Source organism: Periplaneta americana, chromosome 7, assembly GCF_040183065.1.
Source record: "Periplaneta americana isolate PAMFEO1 chromosome 7, P.americana_PAMFEO1_priV1, whole genome shotgun sequence".
Lineage (NCBI taxonomy): Eukaryota > Metazoa > Arthropoda > Insecta > Blattodea > Blattidae > Periplaneta > Periplaneta americana.
This window is the reverse complement of record NC_091123.1, coordinates 113,811,817-113,833,469: the sequence shown is the minus strand read 5'-3', so window position 1 is coordinate 113,833,469 and position 21,653 is coordinate 113,811,817. Positions and strand designations below refer to the sequence as shown.

Here is a 21,653-nt window from a genome sequence, read left to right as displayed (position 1 = left end):
TGTGCACGTTTCAAAGTTCGACTGATTTCCTTTATAAAGATATTGAATTTTAGACCTTACATGCTCTCCTTGTGAGGGTGATATCTGCAACAATTGCTAAATAAGTCTTAGTGATACTGAATGTTGCTCTGAGTAATGATTAAATAATGCACTGTTGCAGTCTGAAATATGGACTGAAAGTTTCTCATCCGGTCAGAAACTTTTGATTTAAACCAACTCTGTGTCAAAGCATTTTAAATTAACAAAATTCTTCTTACGTGTACTGAATACAAAACATCAAACACTGGAGATTAAGAATTTATTATTGTTTAAAGATCAATGGCATACAGAGAGAAAGAAAAACAATCCAATTTCAAACACTACTTTTTCATGTTAATGCTGCTAATGCAATACAACAATGCCACAAATGGAAACTGTTCAGAGTGCTGCCTTGACAAGTGTTATAGTGAGGATCACGTAAGAACAGGTCCTAAACAGCAAATATTGCCGTCTTATCAGTGTTGCCAATTGTTACCAGATATCATACGATCCTACGTACTGAGTGACTTACTTACCGTACTTCACTTTTATGTTGGAAGGTTATTCTAAATAATTCAATAATTTGTTATATTTTCGTAGGCAAACTATACGAGAAAGGATCGACATGTTAGGTATTTTGTCTGGCAGTATGAAATTCATTGGTTTAACTAAACAACTGTTTCACGAGACCTAACCAAAAATATATTTTGCTTGACCACATGAAATTAGTACTACTGACTCCGAAAACTGAATATCACCATGAAATGTATGCTTAAGAATACTTACTCATAATTTTGCTATTCTAGTTATAATTGCTGTCTCTGTGAACATAATTCCTTCTTTATTATTTTCTTTCGGTTAAATCTGAAAGAACAGAACGCCAGTAGGGGAAGTTATCCCCAACTCTCACAGCACGCTTTACACTTTCTTGATGGAGTCGCTGCCATGCTTTTTCCTCTTTTTCACATTATTGTAATAAAAATCTAAACACCAAAGAAATTCATTAAAATGTGAAATGGTATTTTTATCGATTACCCACCTGCATTATCACACCCAAGTATGTTATATTTATTTACACTTACCTGACTGTAGTCTTGAATTATAACCACAAAGCAACACACAAATAAAACTAAAATAACTAATATGTATTAATATTAATACTGAATATTAATTAATTATTAGTATGTTCAACTTTCACTAGCTTCCAGAAACCGGCTCAGAAATCTAGTACAGTTTTAATTTTAAGGAACTCCAGTACTACCAATGTCTGTCTCAGCTGCCAACAAAACAGTTATAAACACCACAGTCCACTAACTAGCATATGTAATAATGGGGGAAAAATGGTTAGGTTTCACCCTTAGGATATGAAGTAAGCTGACCCAGACTATACCAACGTTAATAATAATAGAACACCATGAAAGCAAGCATATTTCAAATTATTGATAAATAATTTTGATTGCAAAAATGAATTAGGAGTGAGAAATTTTCGGACCATCCTGTATGTATATGTATGTGTATATATATATATATATTAATATTATAATAATATTAATGTTTCTTTCGACTTCTGATAGCTTTCTAGCCATGTGACGACTTATGGTCGCAAGCTGCATGAATTATAAGTTAACCTTGGAAGTAATCAATCACCATTTGCACCCCCTGCTTTCTTCACCCAAGCTTGTGGACAGTGCTGACATATTATCGAACATATCACTGACTGACGGGCTCCTAGCAGTAACAGCAATTTACCATGACAGCAGACCCTAAAGCCATGTTGCTAGCAAGCTGTCAGAAGTCTAAAGAAATGTTAAGTCTATTAATACTAACAGGATAAAGTGAAAATTATTGCTTACCACTCAGTTTTAGTAGTTTTTACGTATTCCCCAGGTAAAATCAGGGAGTTCTGAATAAATTTAGTCAAGAAAATGTGCTGTCAGCTAAATTAAATAATCACCAAAATGATAAACTTTTTGTTTAACCAATTATTATTCATGTGTTTTGGTATTTTTAGAGAGCAGTCAATATGCCACTATAGTTACAACTCCCTGATTTTCATCAGCTTCATTTTCCTTGGCCCTGTATTCATTTACATTAATAGGCTTGAAATCTTCGTAAAATGTGGCATAAAGTGGAAGTATCCATTTCATATATTCTTTCATGTCTATCAATTTATTTTCGTCAATTGATCTTTTATTTTGATAATATTATGGATACTGTATATTAATTTGTCCTACAGAGTAATCTCTGTAATGTTGACAATTAATATTTGAGGAGAAAAATTCGCTCCGGCGCCGGGGATCGAACCCGGGTCCTTGGTTCTACATATCAAGCGCTCTGACCACTGAGCTACACCGAATTCAATCCACAGCATTGGATCGACCAATCAGTCCACAGCACCAGATCGATCCGGTACTGTGGATTGAATTCGGCATAGCTCAGTGGTCAGACCAGATCAACCGGTCAATCCACAGCACCGGATCGATCCGGTATTGTGGATTGAATTCGGCGTAGCTCAGTGGTCAGAGCGCTTGGTACATAGAACCAAGGACCTGGATTCGATCCCCGGCGCCGGAGCGAATTTTTCTCCTCAAATATTAATTCTATTTTGATATTTTCTTCCCATCTAGACTGATGGTAATAACGACTGATATTGGCCTTTTGTCTTACATTAACTTCACTGCATCAGTGTTGTACGTGTGGTGGCACCTGAATGAGTGGGGATTATTCTTAATTGAATGAGAGTATGCATGCCTAGTGCAGTTTCAGAAGTGATCATCCTGATAGACTGACTTCTTGACTCCATCGCTCACTGTAGAGAAGAGGTTGCTTACCAAATTTTACACGAAATGACCAGCATTTTCGTAAAATTCAAGGCCTCGAACACAATCTTCGAGTGCGAATTTTAACTATTTCATCTTAAGAATGCAAAATCTATGGATAATGGAGACACCTAATGGCCTTAAGTCAAAATTAATCGAAATGGCACTTACCATCTTTTACTCCCGTATCTTTTATTTATGTTGCAGTTCCCTATATCTTCCATCCATCAGATGTCAGTTTACAACAAACCGGTCATCGATGTATGGTACTGACAATGCACAATAGTTTCAAATTCTGTATTCTGAAGACAAATTGTGTCTACTTCAACCAATGCAGACTCCTCTTACATCCTGAGTTGCGCCTTAATGGAGAAGAATTGCGTTGTATATTGCGAGGTTTTTAGGTCTTGTCTTTGTTTATATGTTAACTTGAGAGAGATATAAATATACGAGATTTAAGAAAGGGTTGTAAAAAATCTAAATATCTTAACATAGTTATTTTGCCAGGAGTTTGCCGGGGTGCAGACCATGCAATGCTTTTACTTCTTTATCATATTTATCCAATGAAAGCTGATTATGGCTGTTTTATTTATATTGCAGCTAGTAAATCGAAACTACGAATTTTAGATCCAGTACACACGAAGCTATGCCTTGCTATAGGGACTTTCCGAACAAGTCAAAGCCTCTACTGAGAGTAAGAGGAACTATCTGTATTGGTGATGTAATAATTACTATATTGTTGTGTTCATATGCTGTGAAAGTCGGTACACATTACCTGAGTGCAATTCAAATGATCAATTTTACGCACTGTCTTTCTACTGCTAATATCTGGAGCATTCTTTCCCATACTTTTTGATAATGAAGTCCTCCTTTTCTTTACATTACTTTACTGCTGCTTCCCCCCCCCCCCCCGACCTAAGACGTAGAGTAGAATGTAAAACATCATCATTAGGGGGCGGATGTTGATGACCTAAAAATCTACTTAAAATGATCAATAAAATGCCCTTAATTAAATGACATTTAAATATTATTCACCATACTCGCACCGCAACTTAAAAATTAGTCACTTTGTTTCAGTGACTGCCCTGCAAATCTCGGAGAGAGCAGGCAATTTCCTGGAATTTGACTAAGATAAAGAAAAAGAGCATGCAACAATGAAGGTTTTAAGGGAAAAATGTAGATTTTAATGAGGGTTTACAATGTGTTCCAATCAGGGGTGGTCCATATCACAGTGCCTTCATTCTCCATCTCCTCATCCTTCTGCTCTTCACTTTTGTTACCAGATCTTCCAGATGGGGAATGTAAATGACAAAATAAATTGTGGGTGCAGTGTGCATTCTTGCAATCTTGGTGTTAAAAATACTGTCTACTGTAGTACATTCCTTCCGAACTATAAGTGGGGACACAACATCCTATTGTCCAGGAAACGGTGAAAATTTTCCCCCTTCCAAACATGAATTCCAAACTGTAAAACTCAAACTTCACTATTATTCACTTATTCAGCAGGTAATTACTAGTAGGGCCTTCTACTCATCTGTTTGCTTAGAAAAAGATTTAATAGGTCTATTTGTAAAGAAGGAAGTAAAATGCTTTCAAAAATTTTTATAATATTTATTAATTTTATTGCTAGTAAGTTTGAAATGAATAAAAGTAAATACAATGTGAGATAAACTAGTCTAAACTAAACTAAAAATGGCCTAAAAGATCTTCAAAATATTAAAAATGACCAAAAGATGGCGAAAAAATATAAAAATGACCTATTAGTTCAGAAACGTCAAAAAATGCAATAGAAGAAATTAATGTTTACGTTAATATTAACATAGCCAGGATTTCTATATTAATAGGCATTGTCCTGATGAGAAAAATAAGATGACTTTTCATCAACATTATCTTATCCTGACAAGTATTAGCCCAAGTTTTCTGTTAATCTCTTTTGAGGTCCGGGTGGTAATTGTGGAGGTTGCAATCAAAACTGACAAACCGAAAACAAAAAATGAGTTTTTTTTTTACGGGTTTGGTATGTTTGGAGAGGCATCTTTTTTAATATGGTACTGGTTACTGTTTTTATTCTAACTTGGTCATTTCCGTGAGAAACAGTATGGTAAAATCAGTATTTTCAATCAAAACTGATAATTCCAGATCATACTAATGCCAATATTTTCATTGTCTTTTTTTGTATCAAAAACGGGCATACACATTCTGTATGTGTTGCAATTACGAATTCATTAAAAATTGGTCATTTTAACTTCTATGTGCAAAGTGATAATATCTTATTGCTAATTAAAATAATAGTAAAAGTGTTGTAATATATGCGTTCTTTCATGATACAGTAGAATGAAAGTGAAGGATATCTAGGGAGATAAGCTATTCAATTTATTTTCATGCATTGTTGCATTCACATAGTTGAGCTAAATATTTTTTTAATTGAAATTATTGTAAAAGTGTTATGGTACAGGTGATTATGTAGTAAACACCAGCCAGCCCGCCATCTTCCTACAATAGGGTTCTGGGCTCATATTTTCCCGTTAGAGTGTAAAGGGACTCACAATATGCTAATTATAAGAACATTTTCAGAATTTAATTAAAATATACTGTATATGAGATATATATTTGGTAATGTAAGCTTGTGTGCTCTGGACTCCTATTGCTGGAAGATTACCTAGCCAATACTTGCCACATAATTACCATGTAATGTTATATTCCTTTACTCCATGATATACAGTTGATGTGACGTGTATGTTGTACTGTTATAAAAGTCAAATAGCTTTCTTTCGAACAAAAGTGAACATTTCCCTCATATTTCCTAACAAAACCGGACATTTTCAAAATATTTTTGTCTATAAAATGCACAGAAAATGAACTAAAATCATGATTATTGACACCATTAAAACAACAAACGTAACATGCACTACACATAAAATTATCGTTCACTTTGGGGTAAAGTGAAGGCTCGATACAGTTTTTTTTTCACTTCCTGAAAAAAAAAAATACTATTTTGAAAATGATTGGTTTATTTTGCAACATCCACATTAAAATTGCCTTTGGAAACCTGTTGTTGCTCATTCTATTGATGTGATTTTTACAGTTTTCTTGATATTGCCAAATGTAATCAATCATTGGTTCAACCTTGAGCTCTTCCTTCCGTGGTATCCTTATATTGAAAACATAATGTGAACTTTGGTATTAATTTAAAAAGAAAATAATTTAATTAGGCCTAGGTTTTTATCCAATGCAAAATAGTTGAATGTTTAAATTTTCATAAAACAACTTTTAAAATTATTATTATTATTATTATTATATTGTTTGCAGTTCTCCATTTACTGCTCTTAGGACCCCAGAGGGCCATAGTTCCCTGGTTGAGAATCACTGACCTAGACAATATATAATTTAATTTTTCATGCTTAATATCATTGCTGTAAGAATGGTGTATAGGCTATAGAAGATGCCGGTTTTTTTTTGTGTAGTTAAGTGACAAGTTTCTTAATTGTAGGAAATTTTCCATTGTTTAAACAACATTCGAAAATAGTCTCATGAATCACACCTTTTTTTTTAAAGTCATCCAATTTGTCACATTTTTCCACTCTAAAATGTTTTTTTGGAGGATCTACATATAGAAATTCGTTTTTTGTCATTACTATATTCGGACAGAATTTACTATGATATGGACACTCATTCTGTGTGTTTCAGCTGTAAGTTGCTGAGTTGTCGCAAAATTAAGAATCTCTCACTGTTCATAAGACCATGCTTTTAATAATGTGTACCCATGTTACAGATCACAGTTTTTTCTTGCTTGTGTGTATTCTTCCCTTATTTTTTAAGTTATATTAAATCTGAGATGGTTGGATAATATCCAGGATGACTTTATAAAAACAAGAATAATAATAATAATAATAATAATAATAATAATAATAATAAATTTATTCTGGTGGTATTAAGGCCATCAGGCCTTGTCTTTCATGCCATCAGAAATATGTATATGTGATGTGGAAGAGGAGGCCTGATAGTCTTAACTCCACCAGAGTAAATAAATAAATAAACATACAGCGAAAAAACAAATTAATAACGTTCATTCAAACAAAACAAGAACGTTTACAATTACAGTAACACAAAACAAAAAAGATAATGCAAAAACATTAAAAATGTTAAATTAGTATATTATCAAACAAAGCTTTATTTATATTAATATTATTAAACTATAGTTCTGTCGCTCTAATTTCCGGCAGCCAATCACGTTGCAGGTCGGCTACATTTAAACGTGTGCGTCTTGTGATTCTCTGATGAAGATGTTACGCATTTCCTAAGGCTGGATAAATACTTAATATATAATCGCCCGCCATTTTGGCTCTTTCGTTGGAGTCCGCACAAAGCACGCGAGGACTTTATTTGCCGCTCAATTATTTGCTGAATTACAGTGCGTTTGATTTGTTATCATAGGAGCTACGACATGATAATGTTTAACGGTGTGGCAAATAGATCCCTCGTCTGGTAGCTCGGCAACGAAAGAACAAAAATGGCGAACAAATAACAGCATCGCGACTAAATAACTAAACGAGAAAGGGCAATGATGAAGAAGGATGACTGATTAGAATGGATAGATGTCATTAGTGAGGCTAAGGTCGAGCTTCAAGGACTATAAAGCCACAGAAGAACTATTGGATCTACTGATGCTGAGAGACATGATTAAAGAATAGAAATTCTATAAATACGAGTATGGAATAATATGTTGTAATACGAACAGAGAATACTATGTGTTTGGCAGAATGTTTTAGATTACTAAGAATTACATTCGTAAATTATTTCAGGCACTGACCTAAACACATTGAACAAAATGAGTGAGAATATTGAACTAAAATTCCATTGTTTTGCACGTGCCTGATATAAATCAACTTGGTTTTACGTAACCTGCTTCAGATAAATAGCTTTCTGTATTGAAATTACTTAAATTAATGAAGAGTATAGTTGTAGCATTCATTAGAATAAGTGATGCATGTAATCATAGCGAGAGAGTAGTCAATGAGCCTGACCATAATTGGCTACTGAATGACATGGCCTATGGCAGCGTTTCTCAAACTTTTCTTTCCACGGAACCCCTTTAAACCCAAAATAAAACTGTGGAACCCAGCGCAATATTAGTGGTGAGTATATAGGCCTATATATATATATATATATATATATATATATATATATATATATATATTAAATTACCAAATCTATTTTTACCACTAACATTACACATTTTTATTGATGTCACATATTATACATATTTAAAAATTACTCGTATAAATAATGTTGGTGATTGTAATAGCTTTCTTTGATAACACTGGGTACTCTTTTCTTAGGCTGTGCCAAAGTCCATCACAGGGAGATTCTTTAACTGAGATTGCAGGGGTGAATCAGACGTCAATTCTAATAATGCTTCGTATTCTTCAGAAGCGAGGGAAGGAGGTTTTTCTTTGATGTGAAATGGATTTTTGACCCACAAGTTTTGAGATTTGTTTTCACTTTCCTGTTCTGGAAAATATTGTTCTACAGTGTGGCGCATATCCTCCAAATGCTATACAAATTCTTCATTGATTTCATCAAGTTCTAGGAGAGTTTCTTTTTCTCCTCAAGGAAATCTTTCAAAGCAGGGAAGCTCTCAAATTCACGGCCAGCTAGACTTCTCATCCAGAACTGCAATTTTCTCTTGAAACCCCTGATTTTATCTGGTGCAGTGAATATATTAGCATTTTCCCCCTGCAATGACACATTTACTTCGTTCATTTTGACAAAAATGTCAGATACATAGGCAAGTCTCAAGAGCCATTGTTTGTCACTCAAATGATCGTCATACTCAAATGATCGTCCAAATGATGATCAGTGAAGAAAGCCATCACCTCAGTTCTAAGTTTGAAGAGTCTACTTAAAGTTTTTCTGCAAGAAAGCCAGCCATCTCACTTCTGTATGAAGAAGCAGAGATTTATGAAGGCTTCCCATATCCTCATAAATGATTTTGAAGTCTTGAATTTAGTGGTCTGGACTTGATAAAATTAACGATTTTTACTGCTTCATTAAGAACATTTTTGAGTGACAGTGGCATTTTTGATGTGGCCAAAGGTTGACGGTCCAAAATAAAATGATTGCTTTTGCAATTTTTTAGCAACTGACTTTATGCGCGATGCTGCACCAGTTGTTTCCCCAACCATTGCCTTTGCACTTCCATGCAGATATGAACACAATTGCCCCAGGGTATATGATTTTTTCCAAGTACTCACTAACATGTCTGAAAATTTCAGATCCTGTTGCATTAGCTGACAGCAGTTTACATAATAGCGTCAAAACAACTTTGCGAAATATCCTTCACAGAATTTCCAATAGCATCTTCATAATGGTAATAGACAAACACTAGTACAACTGCCAGATCTGCTACATCAGTTGACTCGTCTATCTATAGTGCAAATTGACATATTCTGAGCCGACAGTTTAATTCTTCCTCGATGTAAACTGCCAGGTCTTGAATGCGACAAGCCACTGTGTCATTTGAAAGTGGCAAGGAAAATAATTGTTTAGCCTCCTTCTCATTGAGCATGCACTTAACCATGTCAGTCGTGCAGGGTTTTATTAATTTTTCGGCTACTGTGTGGGACTCACCTGCCTGAACCACTCTATAGGTTACAATGAAAGATGCCTCTATTGCTTTTTCATTTGTACTATAAGATGTCTGATCTAAGAAATATTGTGAATTTAGTAACTCACGACGTTTTCTATCAAAGAAATCAATATTCTTGTCATGAAACTGAGCATGGTTTGTTTCAAAATGGAGACTTAATTTTGAAGGTACCATCAAACTATTAGGTAAAATTCTGCCACATATTACACACTAAGGGAAATTTTCAGTATCCATGAAATCCAAGGCTAAGTAACTCTCATTATGTTTACGTTTTATAATTACAGGTTCATGTTGTATTTTGAATGTTGGCTTCTTCACATTTTCAGATGATGAGCTGCTATTTTGTAAACTTGGTTTTTCCATTTCGCCTTCATCAGACCCACATACTTGTTTAGGGATAGTTGAAGTTGTAGTGGCACACTTGGATGTTGATTGTTTTAATGATCCTGTTTTAAGCTACCGATCCATGATTCGGTGTCACCCTGTATTAAAAAAAGTAGAGTTAGGATCGGTATCACTCTGTATTAAAAATAGGATGACGTAGGTCGCAATGATTGGTCTTGTCCTCTATGTACACAATTTTGAAGGAGGGATGACAAAACTCACACAATTTTTCTCTAAAACGTTTGACCTTTTTCTGATATTAAATAAACTTTGAGACACAAAATTAACATAACTCACCTTGAATTTCAAAATAATGGTCTTACCTCTCCAGAAGTTTCCTGTGCTTTCTTGAAGGAACGTCAAAACAATTCTGCGAAATATCCTTCACTGAATTTGCGATTAATTCCATACACAATTTACACCTGTGCATTGTTGTTGGAAAATGTGTTAGCTGCAGACACTTAAGTTACTTCAAGCGCACCTATTATTATTTCAACAGTGTGCATCGGATTGCCATAACCGGTACCCATTTTTTGTTCTGATAATTTCCAATAGAATGGGCGAATAAACAATAACCGTTCTTATTCTTTTTCATGTTTTTATAATACTATAGTTTAGATATTAAAAAGTAAATAATTTCACATCAGGAATTGGCGGAACCCCTAAGAGTTGCTTACGGAAACTCGGGTTCTGGGGAACACAGTTTGAGAAACGCTGGTCTATGGCAATTCATATGACTTTTTTTTTTTTGTGTCTGGTTTATAGATTCTTCTTCGCATGAAAATATACCTTTAAAATCATTTAAAATAAGAGGGATCTACTTCATTCTCAGTCATGTAGAGTTTCAACTCACAATGTCCAATTAGCAGACCTACAATCCATTTAAAGTGTTCTTTGGTTAATTTGAGTAGTTCGGAAAATCTGCTGTAATTTGGTTCTTACAGTATGCCTAATATCTGTGTATACTCGCAACTTTAAGCAGTTCAGTAAAACTAAAGGTACAGTCACACGTCGCTACTTTTGCAGCGCTACTTTTATACTGCAGCTGCAAAAGTTGCGTGTTGTGTTCACACGTAAGCCAAAAGTAGCGCGCTGCACGCTACTTTTCGTGCTGTGCAACCCGAGTGCTGCAAAAGTTGCAACTGGAGGTTGCGAGTCTGTTCACACGCAAGGCGCTACTTTTGCAGCCACAGTCATGCTGCAGGTTTCCATCTCCGTATTGGCTTCTCAATATACATTTTGTGGTTATGTTCGCATTATTAAGAAACTCATGCGAAAGCTTCCTTATCTATTATTTGCTTTTCTGTCGTATCTAGTATTCAGAAATTGACATTATTTTTACTATAAAGCTTTTAAAAACGCCTATATACTTAAATAATAACCAACAGTATATTCACGTAATCAATGTTGGCAACCCTCCTGTTTGGAACTACGCTACGGAAAATAAAAAAAAAATGAATTATATCGTCACCAATTATGCTCAGACTGTGTTGTGTATTTAATAACTGTTACAAATAATTTATTTTCATCACATTTAACATTAAAATATATCCAAGCAATAAAAGTATCATTTGCACATTTGGGTGGTAACACTGATTGCAACCGCAGCAAAAGTTTCAACAAAACCGATATCAAAAATGCTGCGGCTGCAACCCTGAGAACCCTGTTCACACGTCGCTACTTTTAAGTTGCGCGCAACATGGAAAAGTAGCGGGCAGCAGGTTCGGCAGCCGCTACTTTTCGGGTTGCACCGTTGTTCACACGTCGCAGTACAAGAGTTGCGCAGTTTTTTGTACTGCATCGCTGCAAAAGTAGCGACGTGTGATCATACCTTTAATTGCTAATTATAAAGCTCTAACAGTCTATTTAACATTTCGGCAAAGCAGAGTTAACAGGAGAGGAATACTGTATTTAATTAACTTAACTGAAAAGGAAGAAATGCCAAAACATTTAACAAAATATCAAGCTAAAAACACGAATATTGTAACTGTTATGGAAGCTTTATCTAATTCTAATTAGTAAACTGATTTTTAATATTTGAAGCATATGAGTAGTTATTGAGGTATGTCTTGTACCATTATGAAGCTTTAGTACCTTGAGAGAATAGGAATGCCAAAGAATTTAGACACTTATTACAAAGAATAGTGCTTAAATTTTGGATAGTCGTGTTGATTATTCAGTAAATTTAATTTAATTTTTTATAATTTATTATGTTACGTAGCTTTGTTGGGAATATCCAATAATTATGTAACCATTCCATTCAAACAACTGCATTTAAAATTTTCAAATGTAGTAATAACTGTAATCATAGAGGAAATCATAATCCTTCGATAAGTCCAGCCTCAGAGGCTTTTTCACAAGAATCTGCTGAGAATCAAATTCTAGTTTCGTCAGTAACAAGATTTCATTTTCCATTTGTTTAATTAATTATTGTTATGTGTTACAATAGTGTTATGTAATACAGAGTGAACACTTCAGTACATTGCATGTAAGTTAACTTCGTATTTCTTTATGCAGATTCAGACATGGGGATGGGAATAAGTCCCTTTCGTTCTTACCGACGTCTTGATTCATCATTGGAAAATCATCCATCTTCTAATGGTAATAGGGAGCAGCTATCTCCAATCAATGCGAGCATGAATGGCAGTTGTCAGAACAAACAGCAAAGAGAAGCACCATCAATATTTCGGGCATTGGAATCCTACAGTTTCATGTTTAATCCAGTATCTGTGGCCTCTAAGGTAGAGTAGAAACAACATAATTGTTTCCTTTAAATGTTATGAATTAATATTCTTCTGTATTTTATAAGGGAACTCGGGAAATAACATTTTTCTTCAGTAGATCATAGACAGCTGTGGCAGCAGAAGAAATGGAACTATGGAGTTTCTAGCCAAGAAAACAGTTATGCTGGAGAGAATCTACATATCCATTAGGTCTTGTGATGTTAGAAAGCAATTCATTCTTGAAAAAAAGGGAGATTGTAGGAACAAAATATGCTGTTGCCATAGTAGAAAGAGAAAGCAAACTCTTTAGTCCACGAGCATCAACAGTATGTTCCTATATCTTGTAGATTCATGAATAGCCCTTGTCCTTTCCATTTAAAGTAGCAGTAAATACATCAGATCGGGCTGTAGTTTCTGAACGCAGTTTTATCAGTGATGTACACAGGAAGAAAACTGTCAACTTGACTAAGCTTGTATGTATGTATTTATTTACACTGCAAGTGGGCAAACACCCAGTGGCAGTGATAACTTAATTACACGCAATAAAAATTAATACACAATGCAGTTAATACACAATAATTACAATTAATAATAATATATAAAATAACCTAATTAATAAGTGAACCTAATTTTTCACTACAACCTACTTATGTATAGGCCCTAAATAAGTTTCACATTGGTGATCTTTCACTTCATTCTCATCTCTCTCACAGCACTGGCACTGTGACACATTTCACTGACACTTCAGAACACATTTTACTGGCACACACAACATATTTCACTTACACTCCAGAACACATTTCATTGACACTATAAATTATCACTGATTGAAATTATTCACTGCTACTGTAAACCATAACTTCACTGACTCACCACGCTTCACTGATACAACAGTTCAAAAGACAAACAATTTCATACTTATAAACAGAACTACATTAAACTAAACATTTTTAGTCAAAGACCCTCTTACAAGCGATTTTAAACTAAGTTACATTCAAACCAAAGAAATAACTCGCCAGGTAAGTAAATACATGTCACCTTAAGTAATGTAACATATCTTTTTTTTTTATTTACACTTTATACACAACTTTTTAAGTTATTTTTGAATCTCCTTAAGAAAGGACAGCCCTCAAAGACCACTGCAGGTAGATGATTCCAGTCATTTATAGTTTGATTTTATAATGAGAATTTGCCTACATCCGTTTTCTGATTTTTACATTTGATTTTAAAATCATGATCATTCCTACCATAGTACGTTGGCTTCTCTAACCAAGCCGTTATGTCTACCTATGCTTTTTGACCTAGATGTGCTCTATACAATGATGTTATTCTAGTTTTTCTATGTCTGTTTTCCAATGTTTCCCATTTAAATTCTTTTGTCATATCATTCCTGTGTTCTCTTTTATCTTTAACAAATTTAGCTGCCCTATACTGGATTCTTTCTAAGGAGTTTATCTCATATATTCTATAGGGATCCCAACATGTATGTAGTTCCGTTATTCCATGAACAGTCACACTACTGTTAGATATGCTATTTCCGTCGATTTGGGGCTAGCCTTTTTATAATAAAATGAATCACCCTCCATATTTTACTCGTATTTTGTCTATAGGTTTTTCTGTTCTGGCTTTTTTTCATTTGTTAACTCATGCATTATTTAAGGTATTATTATCTATAATGTGCTGGTATATTTATCAGGGACTGGAATGCTTTACCTGCAGACTTACTAAAGGCTTTACCAATAACCAAAAATGTATTTAAATGTAGGCTTAAGGACTTTACTAATAGACGGTAGTATATTATACACACTATTTAAAGGGTGAAATTGACATTTTCTTGTATCAGTGAAGAAGTGTGTTGTGTCAGTGAAGTATGAAGTGTGTTTCTGTCAGTGAAGCTTTATAGTTTATAGTGCCAGTGCAAAGTATTTGAACAGTGAAATGTTTTTGAAGTGTTAGTGAAATCAGGATAGAATCAGTGAAATGTGTCGTAGTTCCAGTGCAGTGAGTGAGTTGTCAGTGAAATGAGTGTAGTGCTGAAAGGTATTTGTGTAGGTATGAACATATCATACTCGTGGGTTTTAGTTCGAACTTAGGGTTAACATACAAATTAGATTTACTGTTAATGTTATTTTAAGTGATCGTGCTTCATTTAATTTATTATTGTTGTTATTATTATTATTATTATTATTATTATTATTAGTAGTAGTATTAAATTACTATTAATTGTATTTTTTATTAATTGTGTTTATTATTGTCATTATTGAGTGTAATTAGTTACCGCTGCCACCGGATATATACGCATTTGCAGCGTGAATAAATACATACATACATACATATTAACATTATCACTAGCATTACCACTATGAATTTGTTTTATATTATTTGGTTGGATCAATAATACTCAACATATATTTGCATATTATCAACATGCTCTCCCCAAGAAAGTTTGGAGTTTAAATATACTCCTAAGGTCTAATCCCAGGTTGATGGACTCAAATCATGCAACCATATGTTCAGAAACAATTAAAAATGAACTGCCTTCCAATGTGATGGCCATAGCACTACTCGGTAATTATTCTGGTCAAACTAGAACTGAAGCCCCTATTCATGCATATTTACATAACAGAAATACAGTGGAACTCCACAAATAGATGCTCGCTCTTGCATACTTCAAGATATGAGGTAAGTCAGTGCACCCTCCCCCGTGTGGCACAGGACTAATGAGTTGAACCAGTGCAGTAGAGTGCAAATACTAGTACACGTTGGTAGCATGGCAGGGAACAAAAAATGTATACTTACGTTGAAGCAAAAGTTACAAATATTGAATGGTTAAAAAAAGATAAATTAATCAGAGCCATCGCTTAAGAATTTGTCATTTCGATCAGAACAGTGCATCAGATAAAACAAAATTCATGTAAATACGAGGCATTCTGTAGTGATTATAAGAAACTAGATGGAAACATTCAAGAGAAAATGGTAAGAACACGTCATAAGGATGAAAAGTTTGACCGCTGTGTACGAATGGTTTTTACAACAAAGGATCCAGGGCATACCTATAATGGGGCCATTGCTATGCGAGAAGGTGATAGAGATAAATAAACAAATGGGAGGTGATTCGAATTTCAAAGCTAAGAATGGCTGGTTAAGGAACTTCAAAAACCAGCATGGTATTCGTCAGATCAGTGATCAGGGTGAAAAGTTAAGTGCTATAGGCCTACTTGTTTATTTGAAAGATGGGACATGACAGGAGCATTGCAATCGGAAAAACAACTGAATGTCACATAGCGTGGTAGGCCTGTTGCTATGGTAACAACGGTTGAGTTGCCAAACTTAAAGTTTGCACGTGGCGAGTGCTTAATAGTTCTCTTGATGACATTTATTGTGCACACAATGTTAGCATTGGTACATTTCGTCTTTGATTCTCTGTCGATTTTTGTATTTTCTTACCTTCACGTCAATTGTCAATGAATGTTTTAACGTCAGCCATCTTAACGACATTTGCTACCTTCCATCAGCTGGCAGCGTGGTAGTCCATATTGGCAACATGGCACTGTAGTTCCAAGCTCGGCCACTTAACTCTCATGTCCCATCTTTCAAAAAAACAAGTATAACGACACAATGGTTCCTGAATTTATAGAAGAGCTTAGAAGTGAAATAAAGTCACATGAACTAGTATGTGAACAATTGTATAACTGTGATGAAACAGGACTAAACTTTAGAGCTCTTCCTGACAAAACATTGGCTCATGGTAATGAGACTTCAGCTCCCGGTTACAAAAGTCAGAGAGACTGACACTCCTGGTGTGCAGTAGTGTGACTGGAAGTCACAAGTTGCCACTAGTTGTTATTGGGAAAAGCAAGAGTCCAAAAGCTTCAAGAAATATAAATGGAGAAAACCTACCAGTAAGTTACCATTACCAAAAAGATGTATGGATGGACATTGATATGTTCTCTAAGTGGTTTCATTCTTCTTTTGTCCCCCATGTTCATGAGCATTTGAGTGCAAATAATTTACAAGAGGCAATTCTCCTCATGGACAACATGGCAGTTCATCATATTGCACAATTAGAAAGTAATGATGGCAAAATAATTTGCTGTTTCCTACCACCAAACAGTACATCACTAATTCAGCCCATGGGCCAGGGAGCAATATAAAACCTCAAGCACATATATCGTAAGATGTTACTGTGGAGGTTAATTTAACATCTATTCCTGACTTCTGGAAAAAATACACCATCAAAGATGCTATTTATAATATAGTAGAATCATGGATTGACGTGACTTCCGAGCTGTTGGGTCAAGAAAAAAGTCGAGAAGAAACTCAACCACATAGTGCAACAGAGGACATTTTTCAGATTTTGGAAATGTGTACAAAGATAACTTCTTTAAGAACTCTTTGCTGCAAATGGACAACACTGATCCGGGATATGGAACATTAAATGAAAATTAAGTTTTGAAATTGTGTGTACATATTTACATATATAGATACTGTACATGTAGAGAGTTTTTCCTCCAGAAGTTTGTTTTGTTTCAAATGTATCACATATTAATTATGCCTAATCACGAAGTTGGTTTGTTATGTGTTTCACATATACTAGAATATATTATTTAAAATTATATATCTTAATTTATTTTTCGATCCACATGCCATAAAAAACATTGTACAGTCCTTACGTTTACCAATGTCTGCAGTACTTCGTAGAAAGACAGAGTTCGTGCCTTATCTCGCACACGGACTATTGCTGTGTCTATTTGTGGAGTTCTACTGTTGTAACAAGTTCTGGGAAGCTTTTCTTCAAAAGGCCTTTTTGTTTTTCATATAAGCCAAGGAAGGATTCTATAGCTACATTAAATTTGGAATTCTGTCACAGTTGCTTAGCAGCATTTTCTTGATATATATTATTATCAGGGAAAGGATTTATATGTAAATACATATTTACTTATAAAGCTAATATAATTTATATTTTGCATTATCTTTATGTTTCACAATGTGTAGGGTTGAAAAATCCTACTTTTATTTTCCATATTTTTCCATATTTTAGAGTTTAGTACATATTTTCGTTAATTTCCATATATTTTCCATATTTCATATAAAACAGTCCATATTATATTAGGTTTAACAATAAAACAAAACAAAATTCCATTAACTTTTAAAAATACATTTCAACAATAGAGATTTAAACACATGTTCAGTAATCCCTTTAACATCAGAGTTATTTGAAAATTAGCAGTCCTATCAACAATGGGAAAGTAAGTTACAAAACTGTATTAATTTAATTTAAAATTTTTAACAGACTTCAGTTGTGCAGCTCAACAGTTAAATGCCAGTCAGAGTACACATAGGTTCAGTTTTGTAAATCATACTATAAAGACGGTAAATATGCCAAAAGTACGTCATTCAGTCAATTTAAAATCAAAACTAACAAGTTACATTTCAGAATTTAAAGAAGATGGTTTATCAACTGACAATAAAATATTATTTTGTAATTTGTGTCAGTGTGCAGTATCATCTACACAAAAGTTCCTGGTGCAACAACACATTACAACTAGTAAACATCAGGCCAACAAACAACTAAATTCCAAGCAGAGACAATTGTTTTTAACACAACCAACAACATCGAATGTAAGATCTGAGTTTAACATCGACCTGTGCCGTTCTCTCATCTCTGCTGATATTCCTCTCTACAAACTAAAGAATAAGGTCTTCAGGGAATTCCTTGAAAAATATACTCAACATACAATCCCGGATGAGTCAACACTTAGGAAGACGTATGCTCCATCCATCTACGATGAGACAATACAGAAGATAAGAGATGAAATTAAAGATAGTTCAATTTGGGTTTCCATTGATGAGACTCCCGACAAAGAAGGTAGACTTGTTGGTAATGTAGTTATCGGTTTGTTAAGTGAACAATATTCTGAACGAATTCTTTTACATTGTGATGTTCTAGAAAAGTGCAATAACAAAACTATAGTTAAACTGTTCAACGAAGCTATGGGTATCCTGTGGCCAAAGGGTATTATGTACGATAATGTGTTATTCTTTATTAGCGATGCTGCCCCTTATATGGTCAAAGCTGGACAAGCATTATCTGTTGTATATCCTAAATTGACTCATTTTACTTGTGTGGCGCATGCATTTCATCGTGTGGCAGAAGTGGTCAGAGACAATTTCCCTAAAGTAGATTTGTTGATTTCATCAGTGAAAAAAGTATTTCTCAAAGCTCCCAGTAGAGTTAACGTGTTGAAAGAAATGTACCCTGAAATTCCATTGCCACCAAAGCCAATTTTAACTAGATGGGGTACATGGCTAGAAGCAGTTGAATATTATGCCGAACATATAGACTCTATTAACAATGTTCTCCTTGCATTGGACTCTGAAGATGCAGTCTCAATTGATACTGCGAAAACAGTTACCTGTGACATAAGTGTGAAGAATGACTTAGCTCACATTCAGCATACATTTTCATGCATCATAAAAACGCTCAAAAGTCTCCAAAATAGGCACCTTTCACTATCTGAAAGTTTTGAAATTATAAATAGTACTGTGGAACAACTGAATCGTGGTAGAGGTAAAGTTGCAGATGCAGTAAGAGCTAAGGTGGACACTGTACTTTCAAAAAACCCTGGATATGAAGAACTACAAAAGGTTGTTGCTGTGATGAGTGGTGAATCAACAGTGAAGATTAACTTGGACTTATCCCCAGCAGACATTGTGAAATTGAATTATGTACCAGTTACTTCTTGTGACGTCGAACGCTCTTTTAGTCAGTATAAATCTATCCTCAGAGACAATAGAAGAAGATTCACTTTTCAGCACTTGAAAGAAATGTTTGTAACCTATTGTTATGGTAACAGACAATAAAAATTGTGTTTTGTTGAAACTACATTGGAAGATAAGGTATGTCCATTATATTTTTTGTTTAGTTTGATTAAAATGTACCAATATTTAACGTACATAGTCATTTTTTTATAATTTTAAGTCCATATTTAATTCCATATTTTGGTAAAAATCCATATTTAATTCCATATTTTGGTAAAAATAACTACATATATATTTACATATTTCATATATTTTTAGTCCATATAAATCCGTTCCCTGATTATTATAAATGTTATTTCCTGATTTAAAAACAGTAATGTTTAAGTAACATATATTCTAGTGCATTGAACTTAGGAAAAGAGAAGGCTAGTTAATTGGCAATGACTAGACACATGACAAATGATACCTATGGAAGAATTAAAGCATTTTCTTTTTTGTTTGTTGTGATTTAGCCTCCATCTTATTTTATTCATTGCCTTCATATTTTCATTGTATTAAATATTTTGAGGGTCAAACCAAACCTGTACCCATCTTGATTCTAAGGGACTACATGTCATAGCAATATACAGTCATCCCCCCAGAAAAGTGGCCTGACTCCTGTTCAGGTTAAAACCGAAGTTATAATGTGTGGTTCACTCATTGTCGTGTCAAAGGAAAATGGGTATGTGTTCTCCTAATTGATAATTGAGAGTGATTTGAATGTTCTTCACTTGGTTGGTCTTAACAGTCTCTCTTTGCTGTAGTGGATAAGACTCATATGGAGGAGACTGGGGTTCATTTCTGGTTGGAATTTTTTTTTTTATTGTATCAGTTTTCATTTCCTATGATTTACCATTTTATATTTAAGTAAGTACCATTTTTTTTGTTGTATGGCACACCATGTACACAAGACAGTTCTTAAGAAAAACACTAAAACTAAATTTCACTGGGAAAGTTTTTTTGAAAGGCTAGATCATTTCTTGAAATGTCTTTGTATATTAAAACGTGCCATCTTTAATGTCTTAGAAGATGTGCATCTACATCCTGTGACCACTGATGAATTCTGACAACGAATTCAAAATGCCTGGGATGTCCTTGTAGAAGAACCAGATTTAATTTCATATTATATAGTATGATTTATGCCCTGGAGATGGGGAAGTCATGCAGTGGGTGGGGGAAGTCATCCAGTAGGATGAAAGGTGGACTTCCTACTGAAAAAAAAAAAAAAGTTAGTTTTAATTTAATTTTATTTCAGATATAGAAAATGATTTTATTTTGTGCCACAGTTATGATTTTTGTTGTAAAATAATAGGACGTACTTTTCTTCTTAGCGTGGTATACAAGAGCCTAAAGTGCATGACTTTAATTTTAGAACATGCATTACCTAACTTACCTTAAAAAAATCCATGTTAGTGACTCGAACCTGGGAACTGTGGATTAAAGTTTAAACACATTCTCGTGAACTAGGATAGTGTGTTGTAGTAAATGCATTTTCATCATTGTGGTATGAACCTGTTACTCTGTCATAAATTGAAAACATAGATTTAAAAAAGCCTTGTTTACAGAACCTTAGTTTGAAACATATATTGTTTTACTACAATAATGTAAATTAAATCGTATTAAGATGCAAGAAATAAAACAGACAATAATTCAGTTACTGAACTCAATCCTGAAAATGAAACTCCCTTTGTTCCTTACGACTAACTTAGCATATGTATGAAATGTTCAGAAGAGTCTTAGTTAAGTTAAACATTATCTCTAAATTAATATGATTATACTATATAGTTATGCTGAAAAATATGATTATAAAATTCTGTCACATTGCGAATTCGTACTCATAGCAAAAACATTATAGAGTCAAAGCACTGATTTTGAGCCACTCTTTAGTCTTGTGGACACCTGTCTAAGTAAATTTATCTACTGAAGGAGGGGATTTTGAGCTTACCATAATGGGCAATTTAGTGCATATGTAAGAGTTAAACCACTAATCAGCTGTTACAATACAAAATGTTGGGAAAAAGTTATTTGTCCTTTATTACTACATATTTAGATAGAAAGTATTACGACATATTGGTAACCCTTTTAGAAACAATTTCTTTTGTGAACTTCCTCCCTCTCTTCCTCCAAATATTGGGAAGCAAGAACAAGAATAACTTCACTGTTAACTCTTCAGCATTACATACATACATACATACATACATACATTCAGATCAGGTCTTCCTGCACATGTGCATATTCACTTTTCTAAGACTTAAAAAA

General features: G+C 34.1%; 1 protein-coding gene across 2 annotated transcripts in view; it reads left to right on the top strand.

The window, feature by feature from the left end:
• The window catches only part of LOC138703367 (uncharacterized), an 88,100-nt gene that overhangs the window by 10,133 nt on the left and 56,314 nt on the right, over positions 1–21,653 (top strand). The window contains exon 3 of one of the 2 annotated variants that reach the window (XM_069831187.1): positions 12,388–12,611. The exons of the other annotated variant lie outside the window; for it this stretch is intronic. Within the exon in view, the coding sequence (XP_069687288.1) occupies positions 12,388–12,611 (224 nt within the window). The remainder of the gene's footprint in view (positions 1–12,387; positions 12,612–21,653) is intronic. 2 annotated transcript variants of the gene reach the window in all.